The sequence below is a fragment of the Esox lucius genome, chromosome 4 (assembly GCF_011004845.1).
Source record: "Esox lucius isolate fEsoLuc1 chromosome 4, fEsoLuc1.pri, whole genome shotgun sequence".
Lineage (NCBI taxonomy): Eukaryota > Metazoa > Chordata > Actinopteri > Esociformes > Esocidae > Esox > Esox lucius.
In genome coordinates this window covers 11,837,482-11,857,498 of record NC_047572.1, presented here as the reverse complement: position 1 = coordinate 11,857,498, position 20,017 = coordinate 11,837,482, and the positions used below count along the sequence as shown (strand labels likewise).

The window sequence follows — 20,017 nt, the reverse complement described above, 5'->3', positions numbered from 1 at the left end:
TGGGTCCAGAGCCTCCAAGATGACATTTATTGATACGAGCCATGAACCGCCTTTCAAAGCATGTCATGGCTGCAGAGATGAGTGCTATGATGGTGATAATTAAGACAGGTTGCACTGGTGTTTTTGGACAAAGGGACTATGTGTTCTGCTTGCATTGCACATTCTAAATCTTTGCTTCCTGCTGAACTCACTGCCCATTCTTCTGAGTCAGCCAATTCTGTGTCTGTGTCATGCAATTATCAAACATGTACGCACACTCCAGTTAAGAACCATAATCCAACCTTTACAATGAAATAGGCTGATAATGTGGAGCTAGCTATGCAAAGTTGGATAATTTTTATTTTGCATTTAAATTTGAGGTATTTAGCAGATGCTGTTATCCATAGCACACATTTTAGGTAACTGCTATGTTCAGAGACAAAATTACATTTTCCCCTTAGCTCAGGATTGTCAGGATCTGACAATTAAACAATTGGTTGTTAATTAGATAACTTGTGCCTGCTGTATCTTGTTAACTAACCTATAAAGAAGTTTAAGGATAGTGACATATTTGACCTTAGTATTTGGTCAGTGTTGCCTAAACATCAGCTTGTGAGGCAGCGGTGCCTCCCATGTGCATGCTAGAGCAACTTTGTCATTTCTTCCTTTAGGGTTTTCTTAAGCTAATTTCCCCCTAATTCCCTGTTATTTATCTTTTTTTGTGTGTGACAACTGTTCATCAGGGAGCCCTGTTTCTTTTACAGAAAAGAAAAAGTCCATACGTCAACATTTATTTTTAAATACTTTTAAGAAAAAATATATTTTGTACAATACTTTTGGTATGTTTTTTACAGTAATTTATGTGCCTTTAGAAAAACAAACATCAACATCTATGTGGCTGTAGGATATCAAGCACCAGGCTCTGAAAAATGCCAGGAAGCAAACAGGAGCAAATCAAATCAAAAGGTAAAAATAACCCCATTCATTTCCTGTCATTTCAGGATTGTAAAAGTAAAGAGAACACAAACAAATTGATACATTATAAAGTAGGTAATTTCGAGTAGTTATCCAATTTCAGGACAACTAGCTATAAAACCAGGCGAAGATATTAAATATTAATCTCCTAGCAAATGGCCTTTCAATAAAAGGATAAAGGGCATAAAGTGACTTAAGAAATATGTTCTTTGAACTTTGTTCGGGAACTCATAATGAAAACCAATATGTAACAACAAAAAAAATCTACTTATTTTTTGATTAAAAAAACTTAACTGAACAGAAAATTATTATTCGGCAGTTGTTTTAAAACTACTTACATAACAGGCCAATAATAATCAAAGAGGGAAATGGGGAAAGTTCTCTTTTTAAATATAGTTACAAAATGATTTATATACACAACATTATTGAAAACTTAAAACATGCAGGGCAGCTGGAAAATTTTGGCAACACATTAAGTGCAACAGAGTAACACAACTCCAAAAAAGACTACACTGGATTTACAGTGTGCACATATGTTTCTAGGAGGAACCTCATTCAAATGAGTCTCAGTGCTTCAGCCTTGGTATAAATTCTTGTGCTTCAGGGTTCAAATTGCTATTGACCTAAAGAGAAAAGAAAAATATGTCAAAGTTTACTGAGAAGATTCATACAGAACAAAAAAACATAGGCTTGAGCCTACAAGTCAGTAAATTATATCTTGCCAACTTTTTATATTACTAAACTAGAAAATGGTTCATTGAAAAATTCTGTTTGATATTTTAAAACACAAACTCAATTTATTATTACAATTATATTTGGTAAAGGCACTGTTTGCGGCAGTAACGTCTATATATTGGGGTAAGTATGTACCAAATCTGCACACAATGTCAGAATAGGTTTGGCCTATTCTTGCCAGACCTGCTCCAGGTTCTATGATGATGCTTGTGGACCACAATATAGTACCACAGATACTCAATGGGATTGAAATTAGGACTTTAACTCTGGCATGACAGGACCATCCCCTTTTCGTATTTGAGCAACTCCAAGAAATTATTATGACTCGGGATCAATGTCCTGCTGGAAGGTGAATTTCCTCCCAATCTTTTTTTTGCGGGCTAAAGCAGATTATTTTCCAGTGTTTTCTAGTTCCACTGGTCTATAAAATGACCAGTCCCTGTTGATGAGAAGCACCTCCACAGCATTATGCTACAATCACTACTTCACTGTAGGGATGGTGTGGCTTGGGCAATGTTAGATTTGAGCCACATGTAGGACTTTGATCTTTTGAGCCACTTTTTAGGCCAGAGAACTTTGATTTAAACAGCTCTGTCTAGTCTCATCTGACCTTCTCCCACAAAACGTGACCCAGCTTGCAGCTGGGTTATTCTAATCCTTTCTGGCAAACTCAGCATGTGCTTTCCGATTGTACAGTGGTTTCTCCAAGTTTTTGCACTATATTTTGATGGACAGCCTTTTCTTGGCAGTGCCTGTGGTGTGATGCAGATTCCACTTTCTGATGATTGATCTGTGCTCAATGGGATATTATTTTGTCCTAAACTATGCATTTGAATTACTTTATAACTTATGTAGAATGCTCCTTGGTGTTCATTTTCCTTCATATTGACAAATTGACTTATGATTTGTCTGGAAAATGTGAAAAAAAATCTTTAAAGGCGGAGGCCAATGGTAAGTTAATGGTATCCTTGTTAGGGCAATTCAATTTTTGAAACGGAGCGGCCACAGCACAGGGGTTGAATACTTATGTAAGCAAAATATTTCAGCCTTTTTGTGATAAATATCCCAACAATCATACAATTATGAAAAAAAAAAGTGTCATTTAATAATTTCTTAATTTGTAATTAAGAGAATTGTTCAGGACCAGGGGTCTGAATATTCATGCAGGTCAACAAGATGAGAATGCCAACTCAAATGTCTAATTTCCACAGACTTGAGTATAATTAAACCTGAGCAAAAAACTAATAATTTACCACCAGGCTGTCTGTGATGCATGTGTCACTGATGGCCAGTAGGTGGAGTTGGTCCTGGATCTGACTGAGTGTAGGTGGAAGATCTCTGGCTGGGATGAACCACTCGTATTCCTCCTCCTCCAACATCTCCTGGAAACACTGCTCTATAAACTCCTCCTCCCACAGTTCCTCCTCAAACTGGGGACAAAGCATTCTAAACACTTTAGACACCTAGCAGCAAGGCTGCAACAGTATATAAAAGATTATACATTGTCATGTAACAAATGGTTATTGTTTTTTGTGCTGTGTAGACATGTACATATTACCTACGCTTAATTATAGCTGTGAAATATATGTAAATTTAGGTGTAGGTAACAATAGCATGAACTGCTTCTTGAGTTGAGCGGTAGAGGACAAGATAATTAACGGTTCAGTCCTCAACTAATCAGGTATTCAAGCAAACATCAACTAACGTTATCTAGCAATTTAATCTAGAGAGTCATCGATAGAATACGTCATACCTGTCTGTTGAATTCTTCCTCGTTTTCCATCCACATGTATTCAGCAAAGGGATTGTCATCATTAATAAACTGTCCATGTTGTAAGATGAGATCGATGTTGCTGAGGCTTGGAGTGTTATTAATGCGACTTGGGTCTTTCATTTTTTCTGCAACAAAGAAATACATGGATTTCCATAAACAGACTAGTACGAAGAAGACAACATAAAAGCACTAATAACGAGCTACAGTAATAAACAATATATAGAAAAAAAAGAGTACCGTTGAAAATGATTTAATATGACAGTACTACTACTAGCTGGCTCGTTAGCTAGCATGGCAAAAGTAAGCTGGCTAATAAGCTACCTAGCTAGATAACTTTACGGAAACTTGCTGCCTGCAATTGCATTGTTGTTCATGTTACTCGACGATATAGTTCATGTTTGCTTTACATAGAACACTAAAAAGTGATATATAATGTTACAGTACGATATTTTTTATCACGCTTCATTTACCAGATGAAGTTACAACGCTGTCAGATGCTCTACTTCCAACCGTGGAAAAATAATGGCGGCTGATATCTGTTTGTTTACATGTTGAGTACGGTTAAACCTCAGTCCTTGGTCGTTTGTCCGACGTCCCTCCCACAAGTTATATCATTGCGCATGACCATTGAGGTGGTATTGCGTCTTCGCGGCGTGAAGTGAGAGGAAAGGCCCCACGCAGGTAAGGACAATCAACAGACAACCTGAACAACTTCTTTTAACATTTTCAATTGACTAACGTTACGAATGAAGCCACTATATTGTTTTCAACATAGCTCTATTTTTGTGTCATAATATACATTTCATCTTGAGAACATACGGCTAGTGAACAGGCAGTTGCCACCCAATAAATGCGTTAGCCTCGCGTTAGCTAACTAGGCCACAGGCCTTGGATTTACATTACGTGAAATGTTATTTAACGGTTGAATATTAACATTTCGCTACTTAAAATGACACGGGCATCTAGTATACCACTAATTCTGTGAATGTGAAACGCTAACATGCTTATTATTTTAGCTGCCCAGTGGCAGTATAGTTATTGCTGTTGGCTGAATCTCTTGACCCTAGTTCACTCGTTTATAGCTAGGCTAACCAACCGCCATTGTTGTAAAATTGGAGCTGTTGAGTTAGCAATTCTGCTTTTGATAGGAAGACGTTTATGTGGTGATTACATAGGTTAGGTTGGTTGTACAGAGCTTGCAACTGCAAATTGATCTACGAATCCTCGTTCATCTTGAGTAAATAACTAGCTACAGTAAATCAGTCGCCATGTTCCCACCACAATGCATTTTAGATTTGATGCTTTCGATTTGCACACGGCCATGTCTTATGTGCTAGTCATTTTATTTACATCATTTAGCTTGGTCAAATTGTCTTCTGTTCCAGAGACGGGTGTCAAATTCCTTTTATCACATACTTTACTACTTATTTAGCCATTATGAAATACAATTTTCAAAAATACAATTTTCAATTCATGGCAAGTTGTACACTTAACAGTTAGGCCAATATTGGTCATCTGATTCTGATCAGTTTTGAACATTATCCTTGCTTTATGAAGATCAACCCATTTTTATCTCTTCTCTTCTGGGTATGACGAACATTTCGTTATCTTCCTCTACCTTTGTAGGAGGTCAATTCCCATCTGAATCTTTTCTTCACATTCCCTCCTTTTTCTGTCAGTTGTCTCTTGTGCTTTATAAATGATTCCTCCTGTTTCTTCCATGTAAGCCTAACATTCAGTTCGATTGACTGCTATATGAATTGGGTCATTCTACACACTTGCTGTCTGTACATTGAAATAGGCTAACTGAAGCTGCAGACCTCCATATCCCCATCCTAACAGTGTGGAGGGCAGCAGACACGAACTTACACCCTACACTTTGACTATTGTGTTTCTGCAGAAATCAGTTTTCCATCAGATGAAGAGGAGAGCTTACCTTTTTCCCCCTCTACGTTGACTTGTTGACGCCTCGTCGTTGTCAGTCTCTTCATTGACTTTGTCAGTGAAATCTTCCCTTCAGTCAAAGACTTTGAAATTAGCCCTCCCACAACTGCTTCCTCATTCTGTTCTTGTGCCCTGTCTCATTGAGTTAGTGTGCAGCCATTTTCCAGGGAGGCCATGTCCCAGAAGGTTCCACCTGATAGCTCTCAGAAAGGCTTCGCTGTAGGACGCGGGCTCCTGGCTGCTGCTGAGACCCTCAACTTCAGCATGAACGAACCACGTTCAGAAAGCCACCAGCATGGCTCAACCTCCAGACCGTTGCAGGGCCTCGGCCCGGGTTTGGGCAGCAGTGAGAGCGACCGTGAACCGCAGCAGTCCCGTCATGGCGGCAGCCACATTGGCAACTCCATGAAGCTGTTTGCCAGCTTGGGCCTATCGCCCGCCGACCTCGATGTGCTGGCGCAGATCCCTGAAGATAACATCAGTGTGGAGACCTTGCCTCAACTTATCATGCAGCTTAAGAACCGGAAGGTGGAGGCTGATAGACGCATGGCGGGTAACCCTAGAGGAGACCTGTCCGTTCTCTCCTCCGAGCCCTCATACAGAGCCGGCAGAGATGACTGGGATGAAATGCGCCTTGGAAGGCTGGGCGGTTCTATGGGGCAAGCTTCGGCCCGCGCTCAGCAAGGAGAGTTGGGCTACGGTTCCATGCAAGATGTTCCAGCTCGAGGGTATGACCTCGACTATGGCCACGACAACAGTGGCGGGGGAGGCGGAAGAGACCCAGGGCGCTGTTCAGATCTTTCCCACAATCGCTATGGCGGTATGGGCATGGGTACGTCCTTGGCGGCAGACAATGTCTTTATGACCCGGAGAATGGGATCCCCGTCCCAAGGCAAAGTGCAGGACTTCTTGGGAGTCATGCCCCACATGTTTCCCCATGTGTGCTCTCTTTGTGATTTTGACGTGCATTCTACCATGGTGAGTAGTATCTCCAATTACTTTTCGACTTACTTGTCTGTAACATCCACCCCGCACACCATAAGTTTGATTGCTGCTTTCATGCACGCAGGTCCACTTTTTCCAATTCCAGACCACTTCTGAATTTATGATCAAATCTTGTATACCTTTTGTCTACCAAGTGACTGACTGGAAAGCCACTAAACATTACACTAAGTAAGGGTTCGACATAGGGCTGCACGATTATATTTGAAATTGCCGTATTAATGTGTGCAATATCAAAATGAACCACTTTCGTGATGTTCAGCTCCAAGAAAGGTCAAATGAGGTGAGCTTGAGGCACGTGAGGCAAGGGGCATGCATCGTACGTCTGTAAAAGTTTTTCTTGTGGGTTCTGTAGGTATTTTTGTAAATTCCTGGAGTCATTTGGTTAAAATACTTGGTTTAAATACTAGTGAGTGGCACCAATATATTGTCCCACTTACACAACAGCATGGTTATTAAAAGTTTCAGCTTCAGTGTCAGTGCCTACAAATATACTTACTATGGGAGAAATGTTGCCTAACTAGCAATGGCACAAGTATAGCAAATGCAGCAAACGCCATTGCATTAAATGAGTAGTTAAACGAATAGCCTAGTTCAATGTTTTGACACAGGCTGCACCTTCAAATTGGTAATAAGCATAAAATAAAAAACACTGAACTTTAACTCAGTTTTTATTCAGTTTAATAACACATTATGTAGGCTTTGATCTTTATTTTAAAGTGAGATTATCTACACTGTTTACACCATCTCAAATCATAACTGTAATTGCGATATTTGTCAAAGAAATTGCGTTTAAATATTTTATCCAAATCGTGCAGCCCTAGTTCGACGTAAGTCTTTTGTTGAATTTAGATCATCATATTCCCACTTCTTACCATTCTTTCTGCTGTTGAAGGACCATAGTTTAATCTCCTTTTGCTTTCTAGTGGTGTGAAAGCAAATAATTTGGTTTAGGTACTTGTTGAAACGTTCATTCATCTGTTGTTTGTTTTTGTCTGCAGGAGTGGAACCAGCACACTAATGGGTTACGCCATGCTGAAAACAGGAGGCTCCTCCTGCAAATGTAAGTTATACTACTTCATTCTCGTAATGTTAGCAGCCTCCTAAATCTAAAGTGATGTGCAGGATCTGTAATTATGTTCAATGGCACAACATCTGTTTCAGTTACATTTACTGTTAACTTACAATAAATATACAATATTTGCTATTTTATTAGAATCTATTCAGAATTCCAGTGTGCTTAATGAATATAGATTGGTCAAAAATCACTAAAACCTTAAATGTGAGAATCACCAGTTTTTTTTTTCTCCACTTGACTTTTTTAGTAACCATTTATGTCCTGTGATTATAGGTACCCAGAATGGGATCCACAAATGGGCCCAGGCCGAAACTCTGGCTCCCTTCTACTGGATGCGAACCTCCGTTCAGACGGTCTTCTGGGACCGGTCCCAATGGGCGGTGGGCATCACTCTGGAGGGGGGCGCATGAACTCTGGCTGGGGTAAGGGTGTCCCTCTGAGATTACAGCTGTCTGAAATGGCATAGTCCTACATAGTGCACTAGGTCTGTATAGGGTGCCCCTTCTCAAAAGTAGTGCCTTCTGTATCAGGCAGTTGGTTACCACGGCTAATAAATGCTCTTTGCCGTCCCTCTGCGATTGTGATGTTCATTACCTTGTTGTAGATTATCTTTGGTAGTGTAAAAGAATGTCCCTGTAAGGAATCCCTTTTATCTTGTTTCAGGGGGTGGCCTTAGGTCAAATGTTGGAGCAGGCAAAGGACTGCAGCACTCAATGGGAGGAACCCCGGTAATGCACCTGTCATTGGTCACCCTAATTAATAATGGCTTCATGTAACACGATGACTAAAATAAAAATGAATGTGTAGTTTTGTGAAAAAGTGAGTGCACCCCTGGAAAGTTTTTCTGTTTTCTTATTTACTACATATTTAGCAGCTTCTTACACCAGGCCTGGCTTGTCGCTAGGCCTGGGGAATACCTAGGATTTTTTGTTGCAACGTTTTACTGAAAAACATTCGGCGGTTTTGTGAGGGGAAATGCTAATTCTAAACTCTGAACGCAAAAAGTTGGTGTGACACTCAGCCACTAGCTAGAGAAACCACTAATATCATTGACTTGTCCATTTTCAATTTCAATAAATTGCAGCCTGTCTGCCATACTTGATAAATTAAACTTTTACCATAGCCTGTAGGAAGGCATGCCAAAACATCCATTTTTTTAATTTATTTTTTTGGAACAGCATTTAAGCAGAGCAGTTGTAATGGCTCTATTGACTTTGTTGTGAATAGACCACAGTTCATCCAAAACAGATTTCAAATTAGCTTATTTTCTGATATGTTGCCACCTAGGTAGGAACTAAAAACTTTTAGGAAATGTCTTCTATGCCGTTCAAAGAAATGGTGAAACCACGCTAAGCTCTTCAAGAAGCCTGTAAGTGGAGTTAAATAATTAATGTCCAATAGAATCCTTGCTGCTGAGAGTAAGCAGCAACATTTTGAATAGGTATGTTTCCCGACCTCCAAGGAGGCTAGATGAGATTGGTGGTGTGGTAACCCTATTGACAGACAGTCAACCTAATTTAACAAATGACAACGGAAGATTATTCTTTGTAATCATTTATTTGTCAGAAAATCAACAGAAGTGCATTTTCATAGTGATGCAAAAACTAAGTGCACCCCTAGCTGGTGTTGCATTGCCTTTGTCCTGTTGCAAGCTCTATGTTCTGTTCAGCTTGGGTTTTTTTTGACGGGTGGCCTGCCAGGTTCTCAAGAATGCTCTGGGACAATATGGAAGACATGGTTGACTCTGAGATGTTTGTTAGGCCCTGAGGTAACCATAATGCCACTGCCTACATGCTTTATGCTTGGTATGTGGTTCTTCTGTTCCAACAGTGATTTGTATTCACCAAACATGGAGTCTGCAATTGTGGCTGAAAAATGCCACCTTTCATTTGTCTGTCCAGGGCACATTGTTCCAGCCGTTTTGGTCTTTACCCAGTTGTTGTCTGGCAAATAAGTAATGTCCTGTTATTCTTTTTGAGAGTAGAGACTTTCCTTACCTCCAATGTGTAGGCCAGGTTTGTGCCATCTATTTCACAGTTAAAGTATGCACTTTGACATTGTGGCAGGTGAGGTCTATAGATAACTTAATGTGACCCTGGGACTCTTAGACTTCTAGGAAAATCTTTTGGTCAGTTCTTGGGCTGAATTTGGTAGTATGGTCTGTCCTATGTAGATGTCCAGTCGTCTGGACGTTTCTCCATTTGTAGATGATTCATCGGACAGGGGACTAATGTACCTCAGAATACTTGAAAATGGCTTTGTAACCCGTCCTGGACTAATGGGCATCAATAATCTTCAGATTTTTAGCATGATGTCACATAGACTAGGTTTCTAATCTGTACGGGAGGCTGTACCCAGCCAAGTTACACTCTAATTTTGTAATCATTGGCACGTTTTATACATTTTATGTGATGGGAGAGGTATACTGACTTATTATGTGAGGCAATTGCATTTCTGTTTATTTTCATTGCATAAAGTGTAAGTTTAATATTGTGTGGTTTCTTTGTTTGGTTTGCCTTTATCAATTAATGTGGTTGGAATTTAGCTGAAATATCCATAATGTCCAGATATGTGAAGGGGGAAAAAGGATGACTTTCCAGAGTTTGGGTGCACTTTTTCTCATGATTGTAATTAAATGTATGCTTTTTGCTGTGAGATATTTGATCTTTAGTCAACTGAGTAATGTTGTTGTTCTCAGATAAGAAGCAGAGTAGTGGTGGCCAAATACGACAAGGCTCCTCTCTCCAACAAATGCCTGTTTGACCTGGCTCATCCCTTTGGAACACTCTGTGAACACTTGGTCCTCAAGAACAAGGTAAAACAAAGCATGTTTCTCATAAAAAAAGGTAGAACGCAGCTCTCAGATGGCACTGTTGTCTTCCTTACAGTACAGCGGCATCACTGTGGCCATGTTTTTACGTCTGAGTTTTGGTCTTCTGTGACATTGCCTGGGTCCTGGAGTGAAGCCCAAATTATACTGTCAACTACACATTGTCTGGAGCAAAAGCGTGAAAGAATGATGGGAACATGCCAAATTAACCAATGGCGATAATAATTAACCATTTGAGTACTACTCCCTTTGAGATAAAGATACTTCCTTTATTATGTGTTTCCTCTGTGTTCATTTTAACCTGGCTGTAACTGGTTGGACACATGTTTTTATAGCAAGTCATGAAACCATGCTTTGTTTAATTAAGCTTAGATCTACTTGTTTTAGTCTGTAGTACTCTACAGACTAAAAAATGTATGGTTTTCTGTTACTATCTGAAATTTGTATTGCCTCATCCACCTGTAATGACACTAAATAACATAATTGTCAAATTGGATCCCAAAGTCAAAAGTAGAATGAGCCCTCAAGACACGCACCCACTGCCAGAATGACCCCACCCAGCAACAAAAAAACCTAGAGGAAAAACTTCAGTACTGTTTATAATATAATTACCTTTTTTCTGCGTTTGTGTGATGGTGCTCATTATTCAAGAACAAGAGAAATTACCCTCAAGAACATGGTTCAGCAACACATTTGGCCGGTTTCCCCAGATACAGATCCTAAAACGTGTCTTTGACTGAGATTCTCCAATTACTATCTTTCAGTAAATTGTCTTTGTATTCCCGATATTGTATGTGTCAAGGGAAATTGCCTACTTATCCAACCCTTGTAATTCACGTTAAGAGTGACCGGTTGTAAATGACTTTGAATATTAACCCAATTTAAAACAAGCCAACTGGTATATGATGGACTGAAGCATATGTTAGACTCATGCTCTGTATGTCAACTCCCCAGGCCTTTTTAGAAATGGAGACTCATAAGGAAGCTAAGGATATGGTGAACCACTACCAGCAGAACCCAACTCAGTTGTATGGGAAAAAAATCTCATTTTATCTGTCCAAAGAACTCCTGGTGATTGAGGTAATTATTTTCTTATTCAGGTATTTTCATTAGCTGTGACTGTTTCTAGCCACTCTATGTAGTGAAACCATTAATCACTCGGTTGCATTTTTAAGTTAGCCGAGGGCCGTTAGCAGACTCATTCAGTTGTAGTGGTGGCCATGCATACAGATTGGTTACTCTTTCCTCATTCTGAATTCAGAAACACCGCAGAAATGACAGAGGCAACCGAGAGCAGAGACAAGGCAATGAACCGGCTGTAGCAAGCCAGGTGGTGTTCTTCTCCAACTTGCCACGTGACAATGAGAAGAAGAAAGAACTACTTACCATTGCGCAGCGTTTTGGCACTGTGGAGAAACACCTCTTTCTAAACGAGGAGGTAAGTCATATTGTTCTGTGTGAAAATCCAACCAATGCATGCTGGCAGAATTAAGTCATTTTGAATAATTCTCTGCCATATAACACCTATTTATTCTCAGTATATCAAAGGTCAAATACAGGCTACAAAAAATGTGTGTGTCAAACGTGCTGGGTGTGAAATGAGACCCAAGCCTTTTCGGCAGATGGGTGTTGCTCAAAACAATCTTCAAAATGATTGGATTATTCTGAACAATCTGACCAAATAAACCACAGTGCTGCATATCGTTGAAATAACTTGTCTGAATGTGCAACAATGTTTAAATGCGTGTGACCTGAATGCTTCAAATGTACTGTCGGTAACAGTGTTGGCACTTGTCTTCCAAGGCTTTTGTTCAGCTGGAGTCTGCTGAGGACGCTGAAATGTTGGTTAAATACTACACACTAAACCCGCTGACCATCAACTGCAAGAAGATCCGCTTGAACATCTGTGTCAAATACAAGACCCTAAAGTAAGAATTCCATGTGCAAATCAGATCTTCAGTGCCATTAGATTAGCCCCTTTCCCAACCCCAAAAAAACTGTCTGGAATGATTGTCTTTTCTGCGTCAGTGTGAATAATCTGTCCAGGCCGGACGACAAGCGGAGGAGGCGACGGAGGAGCAGCAGTACTGGGCCCCGAGACAAAACCTCTAAGAGCACCAAATCCTCAAGCGGCAAGGAGGACGACGACGATGACAAGAAGGAGCAGCGGAAAGGAGAGGACGATGGCGCCGGGAGAGAAGGGGAGGGGTCCAGTGACGAAGTGGCTGGTGTGATGGAGGCCGATGAGGCGGGGGAAGGAGAGAAGGCTCCGTCGGAGGGCGCTGCCGAAGCTACGACTGAAGAGGCTGACGCCAGTGCGGGATCCCTCGAGGAGAAGGAGGCCGCTCCGGAATCGGATGACGTTCCGAGCATCGATGCGGTTCCGAGCAGCGGTGATGTCCCCGAGAAGGATGGTGAGGGGGCTGCGCCTGTCCCTGAGGAGATGGCAGAGGGAGCAGCTCAGAGGGAACGGGCGGAGACTGAAGGCGCCACGGATGAGCCAGAGACTATGGGCAAAGATGACACACTGTCCGGCGAGCCAAATGAGAGCTATGAGATGACTGATGAGCAGGTAAGTTGACCAGAAAAAAGGGATGGTCCCAAGGAAATATTTATTTTGTTTCCGAGTTGTGGCGACTCATGTTTGAGTGCTGTTCAGCACAGTGACTTGTCTTTTTTCATTACTATTTTCATTATACAACCAATGCATATTGGATATCTAAGTATTACGCTATATGTAAACATATTTTGGTAATATGTCAAAATATGTTGTGATGTTTCTTTCTGTCAGGAGGAGGGCAGCATGGAGCAGGATTTTCCTGAGAACATGGATGACTTTGTGACCTTGGATGAGCTGGCTGACGACGAGGACTTTGAAAGACAAGACTCTTCTAATGGAAGAGACTCCGGTAAACCTCCCACTTTATTGAGCTTTTATTGTCAATGTTAGCACCTAGATTTGAAAACGGCATACGGTCATGAAAAACCCTCATGAAAAAGTAATTGCTATAATTCTATCTCTGCAGGCTGCGCTGACAAACGTGGGGGTAGGAGAGTAGTCAACGTTGGCGGTTTTAAACGCTCCTATGGGTTTCTGAATGAAATCTTGGCCCTGGCGAAGCCCTTTGGAACCGTTGTTCAACACCTTGTGCTTGACCTAAGACGTGAGGTCAGTCAACTGATTCTTAGATGCGACGGCTAAACAAAACTGCGGGATGGAAGTCACTGTCTAATCATCCTTTTCCTTGTGAGCATAGGCATTTCTGCAGCTCAGCTCTGAAGAAGAGGCGAAAGCAATGGTGGAGTTCTACAATGGGAATGTAACACCGACTGTGTGTGGGAAACCTGTGAAAATCTACCATTCGCAAAGATATACTACAATCCAGGTAAGGCCCTAACTTAAGACGTCAGTCTTTCCCGTCCAATAGGGAATTTTTTTTTTAACGTTATGTTAATGTTGCATTTTCTTCCAGAGTGGGAGAGTAGTGTATGTGGGACAGATTCCACACATCAAATTTTTAGATGCCTCACTCCTGAAAATTGCTGAACCATTCGGCACAGTGAAACGCTATTTCCTGCACAGATCTCGCAATGAGGTAACAAACTCTTATCATTTTGGGGGGGGGGGTTCTAAGCTGCAGACCTCCTTTTAAATGCTTCACTTTGATTGAGTGGGATGCAGTAGAACTCAGTGGGTAAAGTTGTTTGTTTTATTTTTAGTGCTTTATTGAGATGGAAAATCCTGAAGACGCTGAGAAAATGGCTAAGGCCTATAAGGATGCTCCTCCTAAGTTCCATGGCAAACGATTAACGGTATACTTGAGCAGAAAGTACAAACAACTTAAATATGGGTGAGTCTAACTCATTTCAGCTTTGTTCTCCACTACTAAAATTACTGACATGTGCTTTGGGGACAATTGAAGTTCATTAACTTAAATTACATTTTCTGACATTAGACACCGACCACCGAGCCCTGACTCTGACAAGGGGCTGAGGCCATCGAAAAGGGAGAGGTCAGAGGATGAAACGAGCGCCCACGGTAGCTCAGCTGCCAAGAGCTCGACCAAGCAGGATGAAGAACCTCCAGTCAAGAAGTCCAAGGAGGATGCAGCCGACAAACACGAGGAGAGCGTCGATCTGAGTGACTCTGAGATGAAGGGGGAAGGAGAGGGCCAAGATGATCCTGAGAGCTCCACTGAGCAAAAAGCTGATGTCAACATGGTATGTTTATTTACCAGAATCAGAACACCTTAATGCCATGCATGCAAATGTTATCAGGATTGCTTCTTGGCACTTTACATGGAACCACCCACGTCATTTATCTTCAATTGAAATGTAACCCTATTTCTGTTGCCCTTCTGTTCACTACCGCATGGGCTTTTGCCAAAAGCAGTGCTATGCTAGCGCATAGAACGGCTCACCCTTTTGGTGAAACCCTCCGCTGTTTAAGTTTAACTCTTGCTCTTTAGGACATCAAAATGGAGGACAACGAAACGTCCATTTCTATAGTGAGTGTGAGGAGCATGGAGGAGAATGGGCAAACTGCTAGTACTCCAGCCCCAGCTGAGGGGAAGACTTCGCCCGGCTCCCTTACCCTGGAGCACTTTGATCCCAACACCCCAGTCGGCAAGGACTTTCTTTTAACAATACCAAATTCAATTAGATTGAACCTGTAAATAAGACTAATTATAGCCAACAGTTTAGTGACCATGTGACATGCATGGAATTCATGATCAATATATACAGCTGCATTAATACAGCTTAAGCAAGCTAAATGCCAACTTTTTACTGACTTTTTAAATTTTTTATTATAGGTGTTGAATTTGTCAAGATGGGATACTACTGTAGAGTCTGTTTCCTGTTCTATTCCAACGAGGAGACGGCCAAGAAGGTTCATTGCAGCAGTCAGGCTCACTATGAAAAACTCAAGGTAAACATTTTATGCCCTATCGCTTATCAAACAGTTCTCAATGTGAAACAGAATTACATGATCTGTAACTTACGACACCTCCCCTTTTCATTCAGAAACATCTGGAAAAAGAAAAGGCCAAAGCTCAAAGTACTGCAGAGAAGAAAATATCTGTGTAAGAATTATTTCGTAAGAAACCTTGTTAAGCTGTTGATCAAGTCAGTGTTCATGCATGACTAAGCGTTAGTGTGTAACTCTGGAGTGTGTTCCAGCAACTTTTGGATTTCATGTGTAGCCATACAGCTTTGTAATGTTTTGTTTTAACTGTACAATGAACAAGATGTAACGAAAGATGAACCAATTTGGAAACTGTTTAGAGTTTTGTATACCTGATTTAGTTTTGTGCTTTCTGCCGACTTGTGTTGCTTATTGTAAGTGCAAGGCACATTTGATTTGATTTTTAATAAAGTTTTAGGACTACAACCCCTCTGATGTTTTTGTGTTTCCCAAAATATACCTTATTTCCGCTGAAGTGCACTAACTTTGACCACACCTATTAGACAATATAAGTGCACTCCTTAGAGAATAGGGTGATATTTGGGTTATTATATTGTTAGTTGAGGCCTATTGTATTGGTGGAATTAGTATTATTCACCTGCAGCTACAATTGGGCCATGATTTATGATGGAGTTATTGTAACCAGTTTGAGTGTATAAAAAAATAGGAGCGAATAGCATTTGTAATTGTAGGATGTCAAGACAGATAAGGCTTAGCCCAGACCACCGGCATATTTTTTACAGTCTATGCATAACACCCATGTTTCTATGTAGTGTATGTATTTGCAGCTGGTCAGACTACTACTAAACGTCTGTCCAGGGATGTGACTGGGGCAGGGGGGCAGCCTAATAGTCAAGAGAATTTTAATTGAATCCATTTTGAGCCACTATACCTTTAAATAATATGCTTGACCTATGAATGTGAAATAAGTAACTTCACAAGTTAATTCTAGGTTACATTTAACCCTGAGTGGCATGTGGGAATTGAACCCACCAAGTCAGGGCGCTGCAAATACTGCAATTGCCATTATCCACCAAACAATAACTCTAAATATAAATTGTCAACATTATTTTAAGACTAAATGGGGCTAACTAAATTCCAAACTCGGTGCCCTCGGTCATTTTCAAAATGCCATTGGATGAGAACGAGCGCCTCCAATTGGCTTTAAAAAGAGAGGATGTAAGCCAGTCACTGTTCGTGTTTTGTGATGACAAATTTCACAGAACTGAAGAAAAAACCCACGTAGAAGAAACTAATACTAATGGAAAACGTGATTGGGGGATAAAAGTATAAGGTACTCTGATTATTTGAAGTCTGATTTTAAATTCAAATGCATTGCGTGAGAGGTCCTGTGTCAACATGTGCAAATTTCACTACACTCAGTTAATGCATTCGTAAACCGTTAGTAAAGGGTGTTCATGTACCCTTATCGGGAAGTGTTACCAAAGTAGGATTGTTAAATCTTTTTGTGCGGAGGGAGGGGGGGGGGGGTGCAAAAACTGGTTATTTCTTTCAGTAATGGAAATCTCTTGCTTTTGTTAAGGTATTTAAAAGCATTTGACAGACTTAATTACATATGACAGCATTTGACAAACTGAATGAAATCTTTATTACAAGGCCAAATTGTACCACCGTAGTTGAGGTAAAGGAAAATATTCAAGACACTATTAAAGCATTTGACCGTGTTAACACTTCATGACAACTTATGACAATTCCAAATTGTTTCACTTAATCTGTTAATGTTAGCATTCAGTATACCCTAACACCAGCACCAACGCAACGTTGCGGTCCGAGAGTAAAGTTCGCTTACTGTAAGGAACTACAGTATAATGGCATCTAGAGACGACAAACTGTCTTGCTTCATTGTCTACTACAGCATACACTACGAAAACGACAAAGAAGCAAAATAAGACTTAGACCAACTCTCTGTAGCTAGCTACCAGGAACCCTAAGCATTAGCAAGGCTGAGAATAAGTAGAACTCAGAGTTACCGCTCTCTTTGGAACAGGTAATAATATTTTTCATATTTTTATTCGGGAATGTCATTCTCTATCGGGCATTGGTGTGGAAAATTCTAGTTATTAATTAAAAAACTAACAATAAAACGTTTGTGACCTGTATTTTAGACAGTAAAATCATTACTATTTATAAATTTTTTGGCTTGGTTATAAATTCTGTCCCTGGTTATGTTTAGGGTGAGGTTTAGTCAATAATTAAATTGTTAGAGAATTAACAGAAAAACATTTGGGACTCTTAAAACAAACATATAAAAACTCAGTGATTTACATATTTAACATTACTTATACTGTGTAGTGCATCTGTACCAAGATTTCCAACTTGACATCTTCCCCCAAAAAATGTCAGTCATAACACTGGTGGGCAGGGCGGTCACGAGGAAACCTGGGCCCCTTCACTTGTAGCTGACATGGACATTGTTACAGTCAGTTGGCCCTGCTAAACCATGAAACCCCTGTTGGCCACGGCCCTGAAAAGAAGTACAAAAAATATGACAATCCGGGACACTTTGAGGAACTTGATACAAGCTGCCCTGGTGGATCAGAATGCCCTAAATATTGATCCATAGTAAAATGGACCATAAGACACTACAGTAGATAACGGGATAGCATTGAGTTATCAAATTACCTTACATTATGATTCTTTACAAAAACATTTTAGAATTTAATACATTATTATGTATTATTATAACTGCACTCATAGCTTCTATTCATCATATAAAGATTCCCAAAGAACTTTAAAGCAATAAAAAAAGACAAAAGAACAAAAAAACACAGCAACTATGTTACTTTAAATCAGTCAATCCTTGATCCCATCAACCTTTAAATTAAGATTTGGTAAAACTGCTTTCATATCTGAATTACAACACAAGTAGTTCTTGCCTTCAATATTGTATACTTTTATATTTACAACATATAAATAAGAGGTTTTTAGTACAGTACTGTGCCATTGTCACAGTTCCACCTTGGACCCTGCTCCTTGTGGAGACATCCCAGCTTCGTCTCTCTTCGTCGATGGCCTTCTAGCTGCCATCGTCCCGTTTCCCTACTGCACATGAACGCATCCCCAGACCGTCTTGTCTTATCACACACACGTCCCAACTTACCTCATTCCCATGTGTATGTATGTCTCCCTGTTACCCAGTGTCTTTGTCCAGTATTGTTTTGTGTTTATCTCTAGTTATGTGTGTGCTCTTTAGAAAAGTAGTTATATGTTTGTATAGAATTATACCAAGGGCAGACATTTGTTGATTTTGGGCCTCTTCAGCTGTCTTTGTGAATTGCCTTCTGTACGCTTTCACACACAGTATTGGAACTCTTGGTGTGAAATAAAACACTGTTTTTGACACCACCTCTACCTGACACGACGGTGAGCAAGCGGGGACCCAAAAGCAGACACAGAGGCAGAGGGCGAGTCACAGTATTTATTGCACCAACAGGGACAAGGCAATCTCGTAGTGGGGGACAGGCAGTGTTCGTTATCGGGCGATCAGATGGTCGAAGGTACAGGTGAAGCAGACAGGCTCGCAGTGGGGGACAGGCAGTGTTCGTTGTCGGGTGGTCAGATGGTCGAAGGTACAGGGGAGGGCAGGCAGGCTCGTAATCCGGGAAAACAGGCAAGGGTCGCAACCGGGGAAGAGAATGAGTGGGTAATAAGACACATAGAACGCTGGAAACGACTGTATGAGACAAACGATCGGGCAACTGCCAGAACAGAGAACAGGGGTTAAGTACATTGGGCTAATGGGGAACCGGGAGCACCTGGCGAGGGGGCGGGGACAAGACAACAGGTGAAACACATCAGGGCGTGACACTACCCTCTGGTACCCGCCTATACACATTGTGACAGCCATTTACCCCCTACCCCCTGTGAATGTGACCAATAAACTTACACAGCAATGCAGAAACAATACACCCTGCCTAGTTCAGTGCAGTACGTACCATATTTAACTTCATATTAAATTGTATAACACTTTTATGTTATTGATTCTCTACTTAAAGTGAATACCAATAAATACAGTAACTGTAACTAATACATTTTCTTATTTACATATACTTATTTCTCAAAACGACATTAAACTGTGTAATCAGAAAGAAATGTAATACCAGAGCCAAATGTAATACCAGTTCCTTGTTGGGGTCTGAGACAGTCTACTAGCTGGGGGATGAATCAGGGCCACCTTGGTTCTCACCTGTCGGGTGTAATTCGTCCCACACGTCCAAAATGGCCTGGTCTGTGGATGGACCACACCGGGCGTATGGACAGGTTCCTGGTGGACCACACTGGGCGTATGGGCAGGTTCCTGGTGGACCACACTGGGCGTATGGACAGGTTCCTGGTGGACCACACTGGGCGTATGGACATGTTCCTGGTGGATCACACTGGGCATATGGACAGGTTCCTGGTGGACCACACCGGGAGTAGGGACAGGTTCCTGCAGGACCACACCGGGGACAGGTTCCTTCTGGACCACACCGAGTGCTGGGAGAGGCTCCTGCTGAACAATAACTGGGGTTTGATCTGTTTCCTGGGCTTCTCTGGTCCTCAGGTGGTTCAGGGACCTAGTGGTGGTCTTAGCTGTGGTCTCTGTTAGCTTGACGCAGCAAACTGCCTGGCCCAGGTTAGTAATGGGTCTACCCTGCAGGGGTGGGGTGCTGGCCCATTGTTTTGGTACCATGGGTGGCATCAAGGTGTCCAGGACGTTCTGAAGATACGGAA

At 41.2% G+C, this 20,017-nt stretch overlaps 2 protein-coding genes across 2 annotated transcripts; one reads left to right on the top strand and one right to left on the bottom strand.

The window, feature by feature from the left end:
• Positions 1 to 777: 777 nt before the first annotated feature.
• On the bottom strand, positions 778 to 4,020 carry paip2 (poly(A) binding protein interacting protein 2). Its single transcript, NM_001303679.1, is given in 4 exon segments — positions 778 to 1,577; positions 2,943 to 3,119; positions 3,443 to 3,588; positions 3,934 to 4,020. Coding segments are annotated over 3 exon segments (375 nt in total). The 5' UTR covers positions 3,584 to 3,588; positions 3,934 to 4,020; the 3' UTR covers positions 778 to 1,520.
• A 36-nt stretch (positions 4,021 to 4,056) lies between these two features.
• matr3l1.2 (matrin 3-like 1.2) lies at positions 4,057 to 15,709 on the top strand. The gene is made up of 19 exons (XM_010904666.3): positions 4,057 to 4,144; positions 5,364 to 6,385; positions 7,411 to 7,472; positions 7,761 to 7,909; positions 8,151 to 8,215; positions 10,186 to 10,302; positions 11,272 to 11,397; positions 11,579 to 11,755; positions 12,121 to 12,245; positions 12,346 to 12,889; positions 13,109 to 13,226; positions 13,344 to 13,486; positions 13,575 to 13,703; positions 13,791 to 13,913; positions 14,038 to 14,168; positions 14,274 to 14,538; positions 14,787 to 14,943; positions 15,132 to 15,247; positions 15,343 to 15,709. Exons 2-19 carry the CDS (start codon positions 5,582 to 5,584, stop codon positions 15,403 to 15,405), a joined length of 3,414 nt encoding a protein of 1,137 aa, XP_010902968.1. The 5' UTR covers positions 4,057 to 4,144; positions 5,364 to 5,581; the 3' UTR covers positions 15,406 to 15,709.
• Positions 15,710 to 20,017: the final 4,308 nt, after the last annotated feature.

What these genes read in the sequence shown, in the direction of transcription:
- matr3l1.2 (XM_010904666.3), top strand. Translation starts at nt 5,582, where the DNA reads ATGTCCCAGAAGGTTCCACCTGATAGCTCTCAGAAAGGCTTCGCTGTA. An exon ending in ACCTCTTTCTAAACGAGGAG is followed by an intron (nt 11,756 to 12,120) that starts GTAAGTCATATT and finishes TTGTCTTCCAAG; the next exon opens with GCTTTTGTTCAGCTGGAGTC. An exon ending in GTCAAATACAAGACCCTAAA is followed by an intron (nt 12,246 to 12,345) that starts GTAAGAATTCCA and finishes TTTCTGCGTCAG; the next exon opens with TGTGAATAATCTGTCCAGGC.